The sequence below is a fragment of the Piliocolobus tephrosceles genome, chromosome 10 (assembly GCF_002776525.5).
Source record: "Piliocolobus tephrosceles isolate RC106 chromosome 10, ASM277652v3, whole genome shotgun sequence".
Lineage (NCBI taxonomy): Eukaryota > Metazoa > Chordata > Mammalia > Primates > Cercopithecidae > Piliocolobus > Piliocolobus tephrosceles.
Genome location: NC_045443.1, coordinates 64,625,490 through 64,648,763, shown reverse-complemented (window position 1 = coordinate 64,648,763; position 23,274 = coordinate 64,625,490). Strand labels below are relative to the sequence as shown.

The 23,274-nt window shown below is 36.6% G+C and overlaps 1 protein-coding gene across 1 annotated transcript in view; it reads right to left on the bottom strand.

Moving 5' to 3' along the window:
- Window positions 1–23,274, bottom strand: part of CAND1 (cullin associated and neddylation dissociated 1) — a 48,153-nt gene that overhangs the window by 7,164 nt on the left and 17,715 nt on the right. The window contains exons 3-11 of the mRNA XM_023225080.1: window positions 15,219–15,373; window positions 12,550–12,673; window positions 10,074–10,330; window positions 9,884–9,989; window positions 8,651–8,796; window positions 4,925–5,217; window positions 2,840–2,981; window positions 984–2,477; window positions 83–178 (exon numbers count right to left, since the gene is read on the bottom strand). Coding sequence (XP_023080848.1) covers window positions 83–178; window positions 984–2,477; window positions 2,840–2,981; window positions 4,925–5,217; window positions 8,651–8,796; window positions 9,884–9,989; window positions 10,074–10,330; window positions 12,550–12,673; window positions 15,219–15,373 — 2,813 coding nt within the window. The remainder of the gene's footprint in view (window positions 1–82; window positions 179–983; window positions 2,478–2,839; window positions 2,982–4,924; window positions 5,218–8,650; window positions 8,797–9,883; window positions 9,990–10,073; window positions 10,331–12,549; window positions 12,674–15,218; window positions 15,374–23,274) is intronic.

Below are 23,274 nucleotides of genomic sequence, written 5' to 3'. Positions count from 1 at the left end.
TCGATATTTCTAGTTACTAAATTCAAGAGTTTGAGAATTCTAAAATCCAAAAATCAGTATGTTTATCTTTGTTTCCACTTACCTATGCAGTTCTTTAACAGTGGATCAATAGGTTGTGGATGGTCAGAAATTGTAAATTTCACAGCTGTAACCACTGAGCTTCGGGCATATGATGAGCCTAGTTAAAAATAAATTGCAAGTCTATTGGTATGTAGTCCACTAAAACTCACGGACATCATTTTTAAACCACTTCAAGTAACACCAGTGTCTTCAATTCCTTAGAATTTTCCTTGGCCAAGAAGGGTATTTCTTATTGCATGCATGAATACAAAGAAGCCAAGTTTACTCACTTATGAGCATAAAATAAAATCCCGTTAGATTTCAAAAGAAACAATTCCTTCTGGGAAGGAGGGACCTGAAGCAGCAGTGGAGGATCTCACCCTCACAAAAGAGAACTAGCTAAATCCAAAACCGCTCAAAAATCTTCAAATTTTTTACTAAAAAAGAAAGTAATGCCTAAGAATGAATGGCTATTACTGCTATTAATGTTATTACCTTCTACTTGTTCTAATCGGGATGACACTGGTAAATCTGAAAACTCTTCCAGAATCTTTCATTTGAAAAAAGTACTTTCACCAATTTTACTTATTGTAACTAGTATCAGCAAGCTCTTTAGATTATGTTAATTCATGAGATATATCTTTTCCACATTTTAACATAACATAGCAACATTAAAATGTAGTCATCATGAGGAATGAGAACACATTTAACCATTATCTAATTACCACTCTATCCTTTAAAACAACAAAATGTCATTTGAATATCACTCTATACTACAAAAGACAGTTTTTTTTTTTTCATCACATACTTAGCTTTTAGGTGTAAGAAAATATAGACATGGCTAAACTTTTTTATTAGGCGTCTTTTAAGGCAACCAACTATCAATAAAAAAATTTTTTAAGAAAGAAAATCTAGATACCTACCTGATATCAAGTACCCCTTAAGCCGTGGAAGGAGAGTTTCTGGATCAATTAGAGTGAGTTTTCCCAGACATTCAGCAACAACATTTCTGGTTCCTTCCTCTGCACACTCACAGTGCTTTAGTAATAAGGCCCAGATGTTTTCAACATATGGTTTAAGGCCCACCACTGATGCAGAGCTAATAATTTCCTTCAAGGAATGAAGTAAAAGATACTGCCTTTTGGGCTGACTGGTTATTTCTTGTAGGACAAATGGCAGATATTCAGGAAGGTTGCCCACACTAATGCTGCCTAATGCATAGGATGCAGCTGATTTGACTTCTTCACTAGGAGATGAGAAAGCTTCTAGTATTACAGATTTTAGTTCCAACTGTCCACTTAAGTCAATATGATGCCCAACTTCTCCAAGAGAAAGTAGAGCTAAGAGACGAATGGAATCTGTTGACCTTGAGTTCTTGACATCTTGAATAAACTGACCTACTACAGCTGGTCCCTCTTTAGGGCATGCTCGAGTAAGGGCAGCTACACATTTGGCAATGGAATAATAAGACTGCTTATGAGTAAGAGCTGTGCTCTGAGAGTAAACTGGACCAGTCAGCATGCGCAACAAATCCATGTATCCTAAATTATTTGTTCCAGTGACAACCAGAGCTTGGAAAAAGTCTAGCATGGCACTAAGAGCTCCCCCCTGCAATAAGGGTGATCTCACAAGTCCAATAAGTTCATTGAGAATGGATCCACTTATCTTTGAAAGGGAGGAGGGATACACTTTTGCCAAAGTGGTAAGAAAACTGATAGCCATTTGTGAAACATGCATATCACTTTCGCTGATAAGAGGTGGGAGCTCATCTAGAACTGCATCAATCATGGCAGCTGTCAAGCTGTCACTATAGTTTTTTATTAGAATATCAAGGGCAGAAAGAGTACCCAGTTTCAAAGCTCTCTGGTTTTTTCTAAGAAATGAAGCAAGGATAGGAACCCCTTCTCCCAGAACAGGCCTCAAATCTATCTTCAAAGGTGACCCAGCAATCAGTGTCAATGCCTTTACTGTAGTTAACCTGGTAATTTCATTCTTTAGTCTCTCCAAGAAAATTTGAAGTGTATTAGGCAAGTCAGAACCCAAATTGTCTCCAAGGTTGCAAATAATTTGTCCCATACAGGAAATAGCCCTTTCCTTGACTTCCTGATCAATGTCAGCTGCTTTTAATCTCTTAATGGTACAGGTAAATAGATCTTTGATATAAGGAGTTGCATCAAACGAGGAAGGCTGATCTAAAGGACGAATTACTTTGACAAGCTGTTGAGTAACAAGAAGTGCTTCAGATGTAATTTTGTAAAATGGGTCTCCAACACAAGCCACCACTGGAGGAACCAAAGCCTGAACGTGAGGATGGAAGACTTGAGGAGAATGGTTACAGAGGATTACGTATAGACATGACAAAGCATCAATCTTCAAATTCGATGAGCTTGATTTATCATTCAGTGAGAAAATGATTCCTAAAAAGCCAACAAAAAATCCAATCATTGCTGTGCAGATTTTTAAGAAAGAAAAATGAAATATCAATCCCTAGAGTACTGCTAATGTTCCCACTTCATTATATTATTTCTATAAGTAGAAATTTTCACCATCTATAATAAATACTACAGCCAAATATTTTAGGGTAAGACTTAACTTTCTACTTACAAATACCTAACTTCAGGTATTCAAGATGGTTAGATTAAAAAGTTAGCTCTACGTGCATATTAAGTTGTCACAAATATTCCTTTAAAAGGAAATCATTATTTAAGCTTATCTAAGTCCTAACAAAAAGGCTACACCCTATGATAAGTCCCCAAAGAGATTCATGTTTCTTTCATACCTGGTACAAGTACAGGAATGTGTTGTGTTAGGGCTCCAGGTAATACATTTACTAGCTCAGTTAACATGTTAAAACAACACTGTCGGGTCTTCACACTTTTTTCTTTCATCTGTTTGTGCAGAGCTTTAACAATGTTGGGAACCTGCAATTATCACATACTCATTAGATGGTTCAGCTGTTGGTATTTCCTCAGTACACTTAACATGAATTACGGAGAATAAGGATAAAGGGAAGACTTTATCTTTTTTTGTTAAATTTCTAATTCAACTATCTACTGCTATCGCTAACATTAACAAGATCAAGTTTGTTGCATGTGTTATTATGTTCTCTTATAATTACATTCGCTTGACACTGATAAATTACGAAAAGCTATCATTTAGCTTTCCAGGGAGCAACAAAAGAGTCTTCCCTACTTAATTTTTAATTATGAAACATACATGACTAAAAAGAAATTAATAGGCTGGGTGCAGTGGCTCACGCCTGTAATCCCAGCACTTTGGGAGGCTGAGGCAGGCAGATGACAAGGTCAAGAGATCAAGACCATCCTGGCCAACATGGTGAAACTCCGTCTCTATTAAAAATACAAAAATTAGCTGGGTGTGGTGGTGCGCACCTATAGTCCCAGCTACTTGGGAGGCTGAGGCAGGGGAATCGCTTGAACCCAGGAGGTGGAGATTGCAGTGAGCTGAGAGAGCGCCACTGCACTCCAGGCTGGCAACAGAGCGAGACTCCATCTCAAAAAACAAACAAACAAACAAACATACAAAAGAAATAAATTAATCAAATAATAATGGTATTTTGAATGACAAAAGCACAGATAAAAGTCAAAGGAAACAAGACAAATTACGGAAAAGCAACCATTGAACAGGTCCTTTTCTTACTTTCCATTTGCTGTTAACAAGGAATCAACCTCACTTCAAATGTAGCTACAAGCAGCAGGGGTATGATTAAAAGATATCTGCTCTAAACTTTCTAATGTTTGGTTAGTCAGTAAAACAAATAGGGTCTCTAATAACAAATCTTATGGATGCAAAGCTATAAACGGAGCTTCTAGAATACCTCAACAGCAAAGCAAGTAGAGATTAAAAATAAAAACAAAGCCAAGAAAAATCCCAACAACAAGGACACACACCATAATTACACAATGAACTAAGAACTAGACAAAACAAAAAAATTGTCTAACTTTCCATAGCATTGTCGAAATTCCTGGCAACTCTACTGAGCAATACCTGACTTCTACATATTCACTCACTTACATATATCCTCCATACACTTTACCTTATTTCCTTCTAAAATTAATCTTCAACATTCACCTTTATGAGTAAGTTCACCACAAAAATGTATTTATTTGTACTACTTGAAAACAAGATAGATACCATATGGGTGTCCCATCCTCTCCACTGGTTTAATCACTGTCAATATCTGTTTTATAATCTATAAAAATTGACCTAGTATTTGTGCATCCCATAGGGCTGCTGTAAAGATTACATATAAAATAGGAGAATGCCTGGTATGTTATATTCAATAAATGGGAGCAATATAACAGCTCTATAATGTTTAGGATCTTAGAAAAAAATGCCCTCAAGTGAAAAAAAATGTGTATTTTATTAGTAAGTATATATGTAGTAGGCACTACACTGAATGCTCTATACAGATCATCCAGCTCTCACAACCACAGGTAGGTATTTCTAAATACACTCTTTTTACAAATAAGAAAAGTGAGGTTTAATAAAGTGACTAAATAACTTGCCCAAGATCACACACCTAAATTAGAAGTGAAGTCAGTTATGTGATCACAAGTAGTATGACTCCACAGCTATAAGACATCTCTATTAACATCAAAGACAAAGATTACTTCACCAAATCTTAAAATTATTTAAATATTGTTTATCAAGTAAAACTAAGAATACTTCAATCAGAATAGTTTACAAGTAACATAATATGAACATGCATTAACTATATAAACATATCCCAGAACTTTCTGCTTCTCTACAGATATTCTGGAACTCACATTTCCATACAAAGACAATTTTAAAAGCATTGCATTTACTATTATGATTTTGTAAACTGTACTTTAAAACCCACCTGACTCTGAAGCATTGTTAAAGGTGTTTCTCCCTGTTCCATTGCATCAGGGTCACACAGCCAACTTTGTACAGGACGAGTTTGCTTCAAAAGAGAGAGGTATGCATGAAAAACATCTGCCTTTACATTCTCTTCACGCTCTTTAAATCTGGATATTAGTGCAGGAGAGACGGTCTTGTAGAATTCTGGAAGCATTTCATGCCTTGTGCTAACTACAGCATCCAAGCACTTCGCAGCTGCACGTCTCACTTTCCAACTCATGTCATCATCATCACTGTATTCATCATCACTCCCTAAAGGGTAAGTTTTAATGTAAACAGGCTATTAATGACAAGAGAAGTATATTATTTTAAACAGAAAATGAATTGATATTCTTAACCAAATCAGTTAATCTAACTTTCCGGTAACATATACAGCAACAGGTAGGTTTCAATAGAACTGGAACTTGAACAAAGAGCTTGTTAATTCTATAAGTCTGCACATAAATTAAACTTAAAAAAACAAACATAATTGTATCTTTAATTAAACATTTTCTCATTTATTTTGTAATGAACTGCTGCTTAGTTATAACCCTTTAAAATCATCAATTAACACATTCAACTTCTTTAGAATATAAATATTTATAGTCATAAATTTCCCAGCTTTTGAAACAAAATTCAAAGAACTTACTTAACAGCATAGAATCAAGCAAACAATCAGGGACTTTATAAGAAAAACCAAGAAATGGATTTAAGGTACTAGAGTAAGTGATAAAATGAATGGTTACCAATCCCAAAACACTGTAGAACTAATTTTCTGGGAACAAAAAGAAGGTTGATATCAGCTTTGTGACTACAAGGCTTTTCACTTGACTTGCTGATAAGCTATGAGGAATAAACATGTATATTCTAAACCTTTCACAATTTTGTCTTAACGTACTTTAAAACAAAACTATTTTTGCTTAATTATAACAAGAAAATGCTGCAAACTTTAACAGAGAACCATTTTTCCCCTAATGCTAAACCTTAAACATTCAAAGCAGAAGCACTAAGAATTGTATCTCACTTATCTATATACTTGATAGATAACATGTGTGTGAAATCTCCAGCAAGTCTTTCTTTCTAACACCATCAGGTTTAATTAGTTGGGTAATATGAAGTCAGAAAGGTGGCAGAAATACTAGCAGTTATCATGATAGTCTAAAATTATCTCACAACAATTTTGTGATTCTTAGACAAAGCTATACATAGCCTTGAAGTAACTGAGAGGAGTGATATATTTTTACTGGCTTTTATTCCAATTAGCTTAGTGACAGTCAAAGGTAGCCAGCTAGGCCTTAGAAGATTCTACAATATATAATAAAATAATAAAATTTTCCAACTCAAAAGCTTAAAATTCACCTTAGCACATTACAGGAAAAAAACAACCAAATACCGCTAAATGCGAGGCATTTGCTTATTTACCAATATCTATTTAAATAAAGTTAAAAGATATTGCTAAAATATACTATCAAGTTAAGAGCACATAAAAGTTTTTTCCATGTCCATACACTATGGTAATTGCATCCCAGAAATATAAGCTTTATTAAAAACAAGATTATAAAAAATTAACAAATGTCCCAATTCACTAAAATTATGTTGATTTTATAAATCACAAAAACACCATGGTAGAAAGTCATTTAATGGGTATAATTCATATTAACTGATAAAGCAGGTGAAGTACCTGGTTTGTTATACAGCGCACAAAAGACCAACATTCAAAACCTGGAATACACATTGCTACTGATTTCTTCAGAAGATATTCATATTAAAATATAAGCTAAGTTTTCCCTTCATTAATATAACCCATTTATTGATTGCCTGTGTGTCAGGTACTGTCCTAGGCACTGGAATAAAGCAGTCAATCAAGAGATTAAAACGCCGAACCTTCATGAAACTTACATTCTAATAGGTAGGAGACCATCAATTACAGTATGTCAGAAAGTTACTAAGTGTGATAAACCAAACAAAAACAACAAAATGAAAGAGTTCTGAGGTGGAAGACTACATGAGGGATGTGTGAAAAAGGAATCAGGTATGACTGCAAGATTTTTGGTCTGATCAACTAAGAAGAATGGAGGTACCATTCTGAGATGGAAAAGGCTAAAGAAGAACAGGTTAGGTGGGAGATGGGGAAGGGGTAGGGAAAAGATATTTTAGATATCCTAGCAGCAATATTAATTAAGCAGTTGCATATGAATCTGTATACACAAGCAAGATCTGGATTAAAGATAGGATCTGGGTTGCCAGCATACTGATATTAAAGCCAGGAGATTAGATGAGATCAACAAATAAATCAAGAGTATAACAGGTAAGTTCAAGGACTGAGCCTTGGCATACTCTAAGTACAGTGGTCAGGGTGAAGAAGAAGAACCAGCATGGAAGATTGGAGTAATCAAAATGATAGGACTACATCCAGGCTAGAATGGTATCCCAGAAGCTAAATAAAGAAATGTTGCTGAGACTGAGTAATACGATAGGCAGAGTCAAACGTTTGCAATCTTGTGCATCACTGGAGGAGTGGATTCAAGAGAGAATGGAAAGAAAGAAACTGAACTGCATTCTTTAGAGGAGTTCTGCTGTGGAGAAGAGAGACTAGGCAGTAGCTGCTTGAGGTGTATATGGTGTTAAGAAATTTTTTTGGTAGTTGTTTTTTATTTATTTATTTATTTATTTATTTATTTATTTTTTTTTATTTTTTATTTTTTTTGAGACGGAGTCTCACTCTGTTGCCCAGGCTGGAGTGCAGTGGCCGGATCTCAGCTCACTGCAAGCTCCGCCTCCCGAGTTTACACCATTCTCCTGCCTCAGCCTCCCGAGTAGCTGGGAATACAGGCGCCCACCACCACGCCCCGCTAAGTAGTTGTTTTTTAAAGATGGGTGAAATTACTTACTTAGGAAAGTTGTTACATAAATTCATTCAAAGAATCAAACTAAAAAGTATTCTCAAAAACAACAAAAAATCCACCAACCTGTTTACCTAGTAACTTACCAACTTAAATATTTGTTACTATGACTCTTCCAATACAAACAGAAACAACTGAACATGAGCAACCCCTATGTCCTTGAAGTGCTGCTACTCCTTTCCAGAGTAAATATCATAAATCATCGTGTGATGGCATCAATCTTAGGAGCCTCAGAAACGTTGCAAGCTATTAATGAACGTTAAATGGGGCCTCAAACAGTATTAAGAATTTTTCCTGAACTATGAACAAACAAACTAATATTCTTTCAAACCAAGCTGCCCTAAATATATATATCTACAGATTCAATTCTTTCTAAAACCTCGGTTTATCTCCTTACAAAAATGCTTTGTAGAGAATTTGAATAGTACTTGAAACCAGAAATCACATATAGTTGCTAGCCAAGAGAAAACAAGTGGTAATGGTACTAGTAGTAAATATACAGATTTTTTTCTGTATACTTAAAGTAATAAAATTGGGACATGGTGAGCAATTTTTGCTACATACTTTTCACTCACCTTATTAAGAGCATTAATGAATGATTTTTAGACATGATTTTTTAATGTGTTGCATAACAGTTCAATACATAGATGCCCTCTAACTTAATCTGCTATTGTCAAATATTGAGATCATTTCCCTTTTCACTATTATAATTAATAAAACAAACAGTACAATTTGCACTAAGAATCATCTCCATTTATAACACTTTCACAAAAATTTAAAAGATTCTATTTAATTTGAAATACCTTGATCATCGTCATCACCACCATCAGCATCCATTGCATTTTCATCTTCGTCTTCATCATCATAATTATAATTTGGATCATAGGTAAGATATTTAAGACAAATATTTATAATGGTAGAAACATGAGGATATACTTCCTTAGGACATCTAAAGGCAAAAACAAAAGCTGCCTTGAAGAGCTATATTTTTCTCCTTGATTCATTACCTGCCACAGTTTGCTTTATCACCAGCAAAAACACAGTAATTCCCATACTATCTAGCACCAATGATTCTTGCTCTTTCTCTCCCATGGACTCACAATTTTAAAAGGTTTACCTTTCAAATTTTACTTATTTAATCAATTTTAAGATGAACTCCCTTAATCCCCATTTTAACTATGTTATGGTTAATGTGTGACAGTATAGACAGAAATCGGTATACACTCAATATGTTATTAGAAAACCAAACCCAGATGAATGTGCTCTTCAGTAACCAGGATTATTTGTGGAAATGCCAGTGCATATTCACCTAGGCTTGGTCTTCTAGTGATATAATGAGAGGACAGAACATATAAATGCCCATAGGGCCAGCAAATAAAAGAATACTTTGTGTTTGTCAACTAAAGGAACAAAAATGAATCCAACAATTTCTGATTTTCATAATATGATATGATTAAAAGCCACTTCTCAAAACCAGAAGTGTCAAGGGATAAATGCAGAAAACATTTACTGGTGTAAGGCCTCAAGACACCATGCTACTGCATTAGTCAAGAGCAAAAATTGTTACTTATCTTGTATTGCCTTCCAGTACACAAATATACAATTTTTACTAAGCTTTTAAAAAACATATTAGAATCAGTTTCCAATTTGAGAATCACTGACCTAGCTAAATGGATGTGACCTAAGAAATTGTTGAAAAGACAATTCACTATTTATTTCTGACAAATAATTTATCCTGCTGGGCTTTCAGTACAGACTACATTATTACACTGGCATTTCTTCCCTTCTAAAGTAAACCCGAAATAATTATAAATACCTTTCCCAAATTCTCTAAAGTCCTAACAATGACAAGAAACATTTTCAAAATAAATGTGATGACATTTTATAATAGCAAGATGACATTAATTTCAAATACTGTATTGTCTGTTATATCTGAAATCCAATAGGCCGCTTCTCCTCACACACCTAATGTAGATCTTATGATTCTATTCTTAAGGAAAAGCTTTTTGGAAAAAACAGAGATCTTAAAAACTTACCTTCTTACAAATGATTCAAAGGCTTGAATACAGTACTCTCTCAATTCATCATCATCTACATTGCAAAATTTTACCACCAAAGGAATTATCTTCTCAAGGTATTCACCTAAGAAAAGCATAATGGTTCTTTAAAAACATGCATTAATGTTTTTAATTAAAGAAAACTTTAAAACTTTTAAAGATTTCTTACCTATTCTATGACCAGCTTGCCTACTAATAGCAGCAATACATTGTATGTAGGTTCTTGTTGTTGACATAGAATCATTTTTGGACAACTCTGACAACAGATGTTCAATAAGATCTACAAAAACTATATTTCCACAGCTCATAACCAGATGGCCAAGAGCGATAATGGTTCTTTTCCTCACTGCAAGTCTAGGGCTGGTCAACTGGGGAAGCAGACAGGTCAGAATTGAAGGATGGAAATTAACAAGAAGTCCTCCTTGCCTTAAAATAAAATAAAAAAAGAAAGAAAACAACAAATGAATTCAAGATGCCTGGCCACTACTAAATGTCTGGCCTCTGACCTCAATGTACATATTCAGAACACAAATTTAGTTGAGACTAATTCAAATTCAGTGTGAAAGGAAAATTAAATTCTTACTTTATCTAAAATGCAACTGAAACCTGAGCTAAGTGAATGCGGCATTGAAATTTACATTGCCAAACTGACTCCGGGAATCTAGACCTAAATCCCCAATTATAGGTTATCTAATCAATTGGTTTGGGAAAGTATTTTTAAAAAAAACAAAACAAGGCTGGGCATGATGGCTCACACCTGTAATCCCAGCACTTTGGGAGGCTGAGAAAGGCAGATGGCTTGAGCCCAGAAATTTGAGACCAGCCTGAGCAACATGGCAAAAACCTCATCTCTACAAAAAACACAAAAATTAGCTGCGTATGGTGGTGCATCCCTATAGTCCCAGCTGCTCAGGAGGCTGAAGTGGGAGGATCACCTGAGCCCGGTAAATTGAGGCTGTAATGAGTCATGATCATGCCAATGCACTCTAGCCTGGGCCAAAATCTGTCTCAAAACCACACAAACAACCACCACCAAAACCACACAATAATCTTGTCACTTTGTCCTTCCAAAATCTCTAAATGATTTTCTGTGCCAGGCACAGTGGCTCATGCCTATAATCCCAGCATTTTGGGAGGCCAAGGTGAGTGGATACCTTGAGGTTAGGCGTTCGAGACCACCCTGGCCAACATGGTAAAACCCTGTCTCTACTAAAATTACAAAAACTAGCCAGGCGAGGTGGTGGGTATCTGTAAGCCCAGCTACTCAGGAAGCTGAGGCAGGAGAATCACTTGAACTCAGGAGGCGGAGGCTGCAGTAAGCTGAGATCAAGGAACTGCACTCCAGCCTGGGTGACAGAGTGAGACTCCATCTCAAAAAACAAACAAACAAACAAAAGTCTCTAAATGATTTTCTGTATTCTGACTCTCTGTATTGCTTTTTTAGGGGGGTATTCATAACACTAAAAAATTGAGCTTCTCTTGAGTTCTCCCTCTCCCTTACTGGCTTTCCTCTATATAGTTTCATTGTTCCTGTTGTTCCAACACCCCTCTTCCAAAGCATCGCAAATATATAGTTCAATGAGTCACTACTACCCACACCTGTGCCAGGACAATCACTGTTCGTGATTAAATCACACATAGGACAAAAAGTCTGAATTTTCAGTTTATCAAATTAAACATAAATTCCTCATCCACCACGACATGACCCCAATTTATCAGAATGATTTCCTACTGCTTTTCTATTCATTCTATATTCTAGAAAACTAGAATACGCTTCCCCATTCATATACTACTTACGTATTCTACACCTGGGCACATCTAACTATTGAAGTGCTACCCATTCTTCAAAACCCAATTCAAATGCCACTTTCCATACAAACAATTTTCTTGAATCCTTCCATTTTAAAACCCCAAACACACTATGCTCCCAGTTAGTCTTTAGTCCCATTCTGTCCTGCAGCCATTTGTGTTCTTATATCCTATCGTAAAGTAAAAGCTCTTTCAGTGCCAGGATGATAGCTCCTCACTTTATACACACACATCCACACACCCACATGAAGGCACTTGATTGTTTTTAAGTTGAAATGAATTTGCCACAAAAAACATACACACAAATAATGGTGGCCTATAATGATTATGAGAATCAGAAACTGACAGGTCCTTTAAGGTGTTTTCTCCTAGGAGTTGCTTAGGTCTATGTTCTAACATCTGACTTCCAAAGGAAAGTGAAAAAGCAACAAATATATCCTCCCTCCCCTAAAATATGCACTATTAATATGGTTACTAAAGATTACCAGCATTCTTTTAACTGGAAAATCCATAACTACCAGCACATCTCCTTATCTAAATACATCACTGAATGCAAGAATATATAAGTAAAACAAAACATGAACTGTGCTAAAAAATTTAAAATCACAAGTTTTATTAAAGAACTATAAAATGTTTACTATACAATATTATATACTTATACATTAGTGTAATTAGCTTATTTCCCCCTCACTCCCAATCACACAAATTGATAAAACAGTCACCATTTAAATATGAATAATTGTTCACCAAGTTTTATTGTATTTACTAGAAAGGGTTTTTAGTAAATCAATGTAGTATCTGTATTACAAGTAACGGAAATAAACAGGCACACTTACCTGCTCAACATATCAGCCATAATATCCAAGGCTTCTAGCTGAACAGAGACATCTTCCTGTTTTGCTATTGCACTGGTAAGACGTCCAGTAATCTTTTTACATACATTAGCAGCTAATGCAGAGCCTGCATGAATAAGAAGGCAATAATAATTTCAAAGCAAGCATGTTGAATTCCCTCTTATATTCATGGTAGTTACCAAATATTTAACAACTCCACACTTGATCATGAGACACAAGAGATCCAGGGAAGAAAAACACATCTCTCAAAACAGGCTGCTTTTCAATAAAATAACTTATTAGAAATAAGAATTAGACCAAATATTTAACAACTCCACACTTGATCATGAGACACAGGAGATCTGTGGCAAAAAAACACATCTTTCAGAACACGCTGTTTTTCTATAATAACTTATTAGACATAAATGAGAATTAGAGATGACAACTTCATAAGGGGTAAAGGACACAGGGAAAATACAGATGTCAGCAGATTCTTTCTACTGGCTAATAATAGATATTATAGATAACTAGTAATAGTAGATAGATAACTATTCTATCTACTGGATAATCTGTATGCATTGATATGAATGCTAGCTATGGAGCCAGTAGTAGCTGCAGTGCTTGCACCCCTAAAGCAGCAAGGAGAGTTTTCTCTTTTTGAGTCTCTTCTAGTAGACTAGCCTTAAACTTCAGTGAATTAAAAAGCATATATTCTGAGCTCCAATGCTTAGCAGCCCCTTAAAAAAAAAATTAGCCATAACTTTTAATAAGGTCCTTTCCAACCCAAAGATTCCGTAACTTCATTATAAAGTAGAAACTTCGTTCCAGGACTCATAAATCAGAACTGTTACTACTTAAAGTAGGTCATGTTGTTATTGATGAGAGAAAAAAAAAGAACAAGTCACTCTGAAAGAAAGAATCTGAATGGTTAAAAAAATTCTTATAAAAACCGGAAATTGGCTCAATGCAAACATATTTCAATGAGAGAAAAACAATTTTAAAATGTATACATAGCTAATACAATTATAAATAACATACCTCTGAGTTGTTGAAATGTTTTACTGAAATAAGTAACTATTTAATAAGCGTAAAATAACACTGGTATGATACATTGAAGAAAGCACCCTTTTTGTATTAAAAGATAATGGTTTTGAATCTTTACCCAATCACTCACCCAACTTTGGGTGAATTAACCTAATCTCTCTGAATTTCTTTTTTTTTTTTTTTTTGAGACGGAGTCTTGCTCTGTCGCCCAGGCTGGAGTGCAGTGGCCGGATCTCAGCTCACTGCAACCTCCGCCTCCCAGGTTCACGCCATTCTCCTGCCTCAGCCTCCCGAGTAGCTGGGACCACAGGCGCCCGCCACCTCGCTCGGCTAGTTTTTCGTATTTTTAGTAGAGACGGGGTTTCACCGTGTTAGCCAGGATGGTCTCGATCTCCTGACCTCATGATCCGCCTGTCTCGGCCTCCCAAAGTGCTGGGATTACAGGCTTGAGCCACTGCGCCCAGCCCATCTCTCTGAATTTCAGTTCCCCCATCTACAAACTAGAAGGAATAGTAAGACCTCCCATATGACTGATGTTTAGACTTAGTTTACATATGCAGCCTTTAGCATGAAAACTAGCACAATGAATGATTTAAGTAAATGAGTGAAAATAACATACCCAGACTACATTATTTATTCTTTTGTTTTTTTATTTTTTATTTTTTGAGATGGAGTTTCGCTCTTGTTCCCCAGGCTGGAGTGCAATGGCACCATCTCGGCTCACTGCAACCTCCGCCTCCTGAGTTAAAGTGATTCTCCTGCCTCAGCCTCCCAAGTAGCTGGGATTACAGGCATGCACCACCACGCCCGGCTAATTTTGTATTTTTAGGAGAGATGGGGTTTCTCCATGTTGGTCAGCCTGGTCTCTAACTCCCAACCTCAGGTGATCCGCCTACCTTGGCCTCCCAAAGTGCTGGGATTACAGGCGTGAGCCACCTCGCCCGGCCCCCCAGACTACATTATTACCAATCTAAATCTTCCCATGAAATAGGTGATAATCTCACCTTTTGTAGATGAGACAATAACTTGTAGCCTGCTAATTTTAGCAATAGTTTAGTAATCAAGACCAATTCTAAAATTTATATTACCTACACATTTCTGTCAAAGGTCAAAAGTTAAATTGGTTGACAAATACATTAATCATAGTTTTAAATTTGTTTAATTACCAAGTAGCTGTAAAAGGCTCAGCTTTCATTAAAGCTACTAGTAAACTGAACTATTTCACAGCTACGTCTGAATGGTGTTAAATTTTACATAGCAAATATGACGCAAAGTGAAATTAATACTGGAAATAGATTTTGGTTATCTCTTCCCTCACTGCATAGGTTGGCATAATTCTAGTCTGTAGTCATGGTACACACAGTATAAAATCTTGCTCCAACATATAAAAATCCTTCACCGAAATACATACTACAAACAAGTTCAATTGAAATATTCCTTTAACAGTTAATTTACTTCTAAGAAAAATAAGGCTTCAAGCTTTAATTTTCTTAATTGTCCAAAGGGATTCCTACGACGATCTGTAAGGACAGCCACCTCCCTCCCTCCTTGGCCAGAAGGGGAAAAAAAGGTGGGGAGAAATACCTCCACATAAAAACAAATAGGAAGAAAAATGTGCTCTTGCTTACCACTGGAAGCTGGAGGAAGTTCTCCAATTACTGTTTTAAGACCAATACTTGAAATGTCTCGAAGTTGTTCTTTATCAGAAAGCATGTTAGTGCAGAGGGTATCTACAATTGTCTCTACTTGGTATTCTTTCACTTTACTCACTAAAGGGCCAAGACTGTAATACAAAGAAGAAATTGTTTTAAAAAATCTAGATAAGCACAAAAACAGGAAAATACATAAGTAGAAATGTTAACCTCTCTGCCTAGAACTTTCAAGATAAAGTACATATCATGTCTGTATCATAAATAGTATACAAATAACGACATAAGAAAATTGTGATTGGTTAAGATTTTTGCAGTTGGTTTCCAAGTTTTTCTCATTGATTTCCATTCTAGTATCATGAAACCGAAGCTGCTTTCCATATCATACCCCATGTCATACCCCTAAAGCTAATTAGTTGACAAATACAGAGAAAACTTCTTATTTTTTTAAGAGACAGGTTCTCACTGTTGTTCACACCGGCCTTGAACTCCTGGGTTCAAGCAATCCTCCCGCTTCAGCCTCCTGAGTAACTAGGACTACAAGGACACACCACCATGGCTGGCACAAAACCTTTTAATAATAAAAAGGTGAGACCGGATGCAATGGCTCACACCTGTAATCCCAGCACTTTCGGAGGCCAAGGTGGGTGGATCACTTGAGGCCAGGAGTTCGAGACCAGCCTGGCCAACATAGTGAAACCCCATGCCTACTAAAAATACAAAAAAAAAATTAGCTGAGTGTGCTGGTATGTGCCCATAGTCCCAGCTACTTGGGAAGCTGAGGCACAAGAATTGCTTAAACCCAGGAGGTGGAGGTTACAGTGAGCCGAGATTGCACCACTGCACTCTAGCCTGGGCCAGAGGGGACTCTGTCTCAATCAATCAATCAATCAATAGGTGAATTAGGAGTCTGCTCCTGACAAGAAGTTTTTCCTACAATGGAAGTTCCATCTAACATAAAGATTTAGCATCCCTCATCTAAAAATTCAAAACTCTTTGAGTGCCATGGTGGAAAATTCCACACCTGACCTCATGTGCTGGTCAGTCAAAGCTTTGTTTCACGCACAGAATTATTTTTTTCCCTTGCTATCCTCAATGTACAGAATTACTAAAAATATCATATAAAATTACCTTCGGGCTATGTGTATAAGAGATATATATGAAACATAAATGAATTTCATGTTTAGACTTGGGTTCCATTCCCAAGTTATCTCATTTTGTATATGCAAATATTCCAAAATCTGGAAAAATACAAAATATGAAACACACTCTGGTCACAAGCATTTCAGATAAAGGACACTGAATCTGCATCACTTTGCCAACTTTGACCCTTTCTTCCTATCACCAAACACCACCTCATGAACCAAAAGAATTTCCACTGCCCTTGAATCTTAATTTATAAAACAATGTGCCTTTTATATTCTTGTCTAAATGTTCAAAGCAAAAAGTAACTGGTTGTAAAGATGAAAACAAGTGAATACTACACTACCCTGTGTTCCCAAAGCATCTTGCATATACTTTTCTCATTACTATTATGGATGTTGTTACAAGTTTGCATTATGTTCACCAATTGAACCACTTCTTGAGGATGGAGGAAAGTCCTTCTTTTGTGTTCTTCTCATAGATTTCAGTAGGTAAGTTTGGTACATGAATATCATTAAGACAGCAGCTCCCAACCATTTTGGCAGCAGGGACTGATTTTGTGGACAACAATTTCCACGGATTTGCAGAGGAGGCGGTTTCAGGATGAACTGTTCCACCTCAGATCATCAGGCATTAGATTCCCATAAGGAGCCCGCCACCTAGATCCCTTGCATGCACCGTTTACAATAGGGTTCGTGCTCCTGTAAGAATTGAATTCCACCGCTGATCTGACAGGAGGCAAAGCTCAGGCAGTAAGGCTGGCTCACCCTCTGCTCTCCTCCTGCTATGCAGCCCAGTTCCCAACAGGCCAAGGATCTGTACGGTTCCACGGCCCAGGGTTTAAGGACCCCTATATTAAGAAGTCACTGTATTCAAAATTATTGAATAACAAAGACAGTATGGCCCCCTATCTTCAAAAACTTAACCATCTGGTTGATGAACTATGGAACTCATATAACTATTTATGAAATAAAGAAGGCATTCACTACCCTGTCATGATTAATAACAAATTAAAAAAAAACTTTTTAAATGCAATGTCAGCATTTACAGGGTAAAAGACTGAACATTAACAGTCAGATTTTTAGGTATTAATTTTTCTTTTTTTTTTTTTTGAGAGACAGTCTTGCTCTGTCGCTAGGCTGGAATGCAGTGGTGTGATGTGGGCACACTGTCACCTCAGCCTCTGAGGTTCAAGCGATTCTCATGCCTCAGCCTCTCAAGTAGCTGGGACTACAGGTGTATACCAACATGCCCCATTAATTTCTGTATTTTTAGTAGAGACGGGGTTTCACCATGTTGACTAGGCTGGTCTTGAACTCCTGACCCCAAGTGATCCACCTGCCTTGGCCTCCCAAAGTGCTGGGATTACAGGCATAAGTGACCGTGCCAGGCTGGTACTGAGCTTTCATGAGATAGTTAGAAAAGAAGAGCATTTCAAATGAGGAAACAAGCTCTTGTAAAGACCAGAAACTAAAATAAGTAGAATGTATATTGAAAAAAATTAGGAGTAAAAAGAACTGCTCAATACAAAAGGCAGATGGAAAACACCATAGGAAAAGTAATTGCCTATGATATTATAGAGAACTCTTAAAGTCTGGTCAATGACTTTAAATGTGACAAAATTGGAAGCCAATGCATTTTTTGAAGCATAAGTGACATCATGAAAATTTAATTTGATAAATGCTCAGATCAGTGTCTCAAATAGATGCTCAATTGATGACTGCTGACTGCTTGACCAGAGAAGTAGAAGGCAGGGCAATCTGGTGATTTAAACGATAAAAATAAAAAAACTGAAACGTTTTTTTTACAGCCTAATCCAAAATGAAGGCAGTGTTAACGGAAACATGGCAGATACATGAAGAGACCGAATATAAAACAATAAAAATTGGGAGTGGAGTTAAAAGGAACTCAAAAAATGAACTCAAAGAGTTCTAGCTTTCAGCAGAATAGTGGCGAGTCACAACTGTAATCTCAGTATTTTGGGAGACTGAGGCAAGTAGGCTCCTTGAGCTTGCCCAGCCTGGGCAACATGGCAATACCCTGTCTCTACCAAAAATACTAAAATCAGCTGGTTGTGGTGGCATGCACCTGTGGTCCCAACTACTAGGGAGGCTGAGGTGAGGATCACTGGAACCTAGTAAGTCAAGGCTGCAGTGAGCTGTGATCACAGCACTGCACTCTCACCTGGGTGACAGGGTAAGACCCTACCTTAAAAAAAGACAATGTTATTATTAATTAGCTGGACATGGTGGTGCATGCCTGTAATCCCAGCTACTTGGGAGGCTGAGGCAGGAGAATCACTTGAAACCAAGAGGCGGAGGTTGTGGTGAGCTGAGATGGCGCCACTGCACTCCAGCGTAGGCAACAAGAGCAAAACTCCATCTCAAACAAATAAAATAAAATAAGAATCATAAAAAATTGAAATGCTGTATTTAAAAATTAACAATAAAAAATAAAGGGCAGTCTTCATGCAAAAAACACTCAGTAAATTCGTTATTGATGGAACGTATCTCAAAATAATAAGAGCTATTTATGACAAACCCACTATCGTACTGAGTGGGCAAAAACTGGAAAAATTCCCTTTGAAAACTGGCACAAGACAGGGATGCCCTCTCTCACCACTCCTATTCAATATAGTGTTGGAAGTTCTGACTAGGGCAATCAGGCAAGAGAAAGAAATCAAGGGTATTCAGTTAGGAAAAGAAGAAGTCAAATTGTCCCTGTTTGCAGATGACATGATTGTATATTTAGAAAACCCCATTGTCTCAGCCCAAAATCTCCTTAAGCTGATAAGAAAATTCAGCAAAGTCTCAGGATACAAAACTAATGTGCAAAAATCACAAGCATTCTTATACACCAGTAACAGACAAACAGAGAGCCAAATCATGAATGAACTTCCATTCACAATTGCTTCAAAGAGAATAAAATACCTAGGAATCCAACTTACAAGGGATGTAAAGGACCTCTTCAAGGAGAATTACAAACTACTGCTCAGTGAAATAAAAGAGGACACAAACAAATGGAAGAACATACCATGCTCATGGATAGGAAGAATCAATATCGTGAAAATGGCCATACTGCCCAAGGTTATTTATAGATTCAATGCCATCCCCATCAAGCTACCAATGAGTTTCTTCACAGAATTGGAAAAAACTGCTTTAAAGTTCATATGGAACAAAAAAAGAGCCCGCATTGCCAAGACAATCCTAAGTCAAAAGGACAAAGCTGGAGGCGTCACACTACCTGACTTCAAACTATACTACAAGGCTACAGTAACCAAAACAGCATGGTACTGGTACCAAAACAGAGATATAGACCAATGGAACAGAACAGAGTCCTCAGAAATAATACCACACATCTACAGCCATCTGATCTTTGATAAACCTGAGAAAAACAAGAAATGGGGAAAGGATTCCCTATTTAATAAATGGTGCTGGGAAAATTGGCTAGCCATAAGTAGAAAGCTGAAACTGGATCCTTTCCTTACTCCTTATAGGAAAATTAATTCAAGATGGATTAGAGACTTAAATGTTAGACCTAATACCACAAAAACCCTAGAAGAAAACCTAGGTAATACCATTCAGGACATAGGCATGGGCAAGGACTTCATGTCTAAAACACCAAAAGGAACGGCAACAAAAGCCAAAATTGACAAATGGGATCTAATTAAACTAAAGAGCTTCTGCACAGCAAAAGAAATTACCATCAGAGTAAATAGGCAACCTACAGAATGGGAGAAAATTTTTGCAATCTACTCATCAGACAAAGGGCTAATATCCAGAACCTACAAAGAACTCAAACAAATTTACAAGAAAAAAAACAAACAACCCCATCAAAAAATGGGCAAAGGATATGAACAGACATTTCTCAAAAGAAGACATTCATACAGCCAACAGACACATGAAAAAATGCTCATCATCAATGGCCATCAGAGAAATGCAAATCAAAACCACAATGAGATACCATCTCACATCAGTTAGAATGGCAATCATTAAAAAGACAGGAAACAACAGGTGCTGGAGAGGAGGTGGAGAAATAGGAACACTTTTACACTGCTGGTGGGATTGTAAACTAGTTCAACCATTGTGGAAAACAGTATGGCGATTCCTCAAGGATCTAGAACTAGAAGTCCCATATGACCCAGCCATCCCATTACTGGGTATATACCCAAAGGATTATAAATCATGCTGCTATAAAGACACATGCACATGTATGCTTATTGCAGCACTATTCACAATAGCAAAGACTTGGAATCAACCCAAATGTCCATCAGTGACAGACTGGATTAAGAAAATGTGGCACATATACACCATGGAATACTATGCAGCCATAAAAAAGGATGAGTTTGTGTCCTTTGTAGGGACATGGATGCAGCTGGAAACCATCATTCTCAGCAAACTATCGCAAGAACAGAAAACCAAACACCGCATGTTCTCACTCATAGGTGGGAACTGAACAATGAGATCACTTGGACTCGGGAAGGGGAACATCACACACTGGGGCCTATGACGGGGAGGGGGCAGGCGGGAGGGATTGTATTGGGAGTTATACCTGATGTAAATGACGAGTTGATGGGTGCTGATGAGTTGATGGGTGCAGCACACCAACGTGGCACAACTATACATATGTAACAAACCTGCACGTTATGCACATGTACCCTCGAACTTAAAGTATAATAATAAATAAATAAATATAAAAAAAAAAATAAAGGGCAGTAATTATAAAACTGAATAAAAGAAAAAACAAGACTTAACTACCTGCTATCTACAAAAAACAATTGTAAAAAAACAGATAAAACAAGAAATAAAAAAGATACATATGCACAAAAACCAATCTTGAAACAAATGGGAGTGGCTATATAACTAACATCAGTGAAAATATATTTCAAGGTAAGGTGTATTACCAGAGATAGAGAGAAATGTCTTATACTCATAAAAGGGTCATACATCAAGAAGACATCACTATTATAAATGTGTATGTACCTACTCATTGACAAAGACTCTGACCAAACTTTACTAAGCCACATCTGAGCACTCTTCTCAACAAGCAGTTCTTGACCCTGGGCCCCTGTCCTTGCCAGGCCTACCCCAATTGTAGCGAGAATATCACCACCCTTGATGTTTGTTGTTATGTCATGTTCCATCTCTGACTATTTCCGCTTTTTGGCTATAAATTTCCACTTTCATAGTATTTGAAGTTGAGACCAATCTCTCTCTCCTATTGCAAGTCTTTACACCTATCACAATAGTCCTGATTAAAGTATTTCTTACTGTTTAAACAAATATCAGAACAATTTTGTCTTTAATATTATACAGTTTTAAAATCATCCTTCTCAACAGTCAACAGATCAATTAAACAAAAAATCAGAAAGGATAGCTGGGCGTGGTGGCTTATGCCTAAAGTACCAGCTCTTTGGGAGGCCAAGGTGGGCAGATTACTTGAGGTCAGGAGTTCGAGACCAGCCAGGCCAACATGGTGAAACCCTATTTCTACTAAAAATACAAAAATTAGGTGAGTGTGATGGTGTGCGTCTATAACCCCAGTTACTTGGGAGGCTAAGGCAGTCTGAGAATCACTTGAACCTGGGAGGTGGAGGTTGCAGTGAGCAAAGATCATACCACTGCACTCCAGCCTGGGTGACAGACTGGAGTCTTAAAAAAAATAAAATAATAATAATAATCTGAACACTATCAAATACCTTGACCTGATACTTATAAAACACTTTACCCAATATACTGCAGAATATACTTTCAAGCATATATAGAACATTTGCCACGACCTACCATGTGGTATACCACAAAACAAATCTCAATAAATGTTAAAAGAAAGTACCCTGACCACAGTAGAATTAAATTATAAACCTGTAAAAAAATAACCTCCAAATTATTTGGAAACTGCTTCTAAATAACCAATGGATTAAAAAAAAATCACATCAAAAATTAAAAATATTTCAAACTGAATGATAATGAATATACCAAAATTTGTAGGATGTAGCTAAAGACATACTTAGAGGAAAATATATACCTTTATACATTTAAATTAGAAAGAAAGCCATTAGGAAAGCAATAATCACAGAAGAAATCAATGAAACAGACAACAAACAGACAAAATTAATAAACCTACAAGTCAGGTCTTTAATTAAGATTAGTAAACCTGGTAAGTTCCTGATTCAATTAATTGATGATTAAAAATAAAAAAAGGAACACAAATTACCAAAATCAGGATTGAAAGAAAGGGATATTCACTGATGACATGATTGTTTAGGTAGAAAATCCTGAGGACTCAGCAAAAACGACTTTAACAAGTATGAGATACTATGGTTCATGGTTGAAAGACTAAGTATTGTTAATACATGAATTGTTCTCATATACTCCTAAAGCTTCAACACAATTTTAATCAAAATTTAAGCAAGCTTACTTTTAAGAATACAATTCCACAACTTTAAAATTTACACGGAAATATAAAGGACCTAAAAAAACGAAACTACTCTTGAAAAAGGAAGAATGAAGCCAGAGAACTTAAACTACCTTTTACTTTACATTTACTATCTATACCCATGTTTCTCAACAGGACAATTTTTGCTCTCCAAGAGACATGTGGCAATGCCTGGAGACATTTGTGATTGTCACAACTGGGAGAGGTGGGAATGCTATCAGCAAATACTTAGTAAAGGCCAGGGATGCTGCTAAACACTCTACAGTACACAGCATACATAGTTCCCAACAGCAAAAAGAATTACCTGGCCCAAAGAGTCAGTAATGCCAAAGCTGATAAACTCCGAGCTAAAATGAATGCAAGTGTTGTACTGGTATAAGTATAGACAAATAAACCAATGGAACAAAACAGCATCTATAAATAGGCCCACACTTTTATAGTCAATTGATTTTTTGAC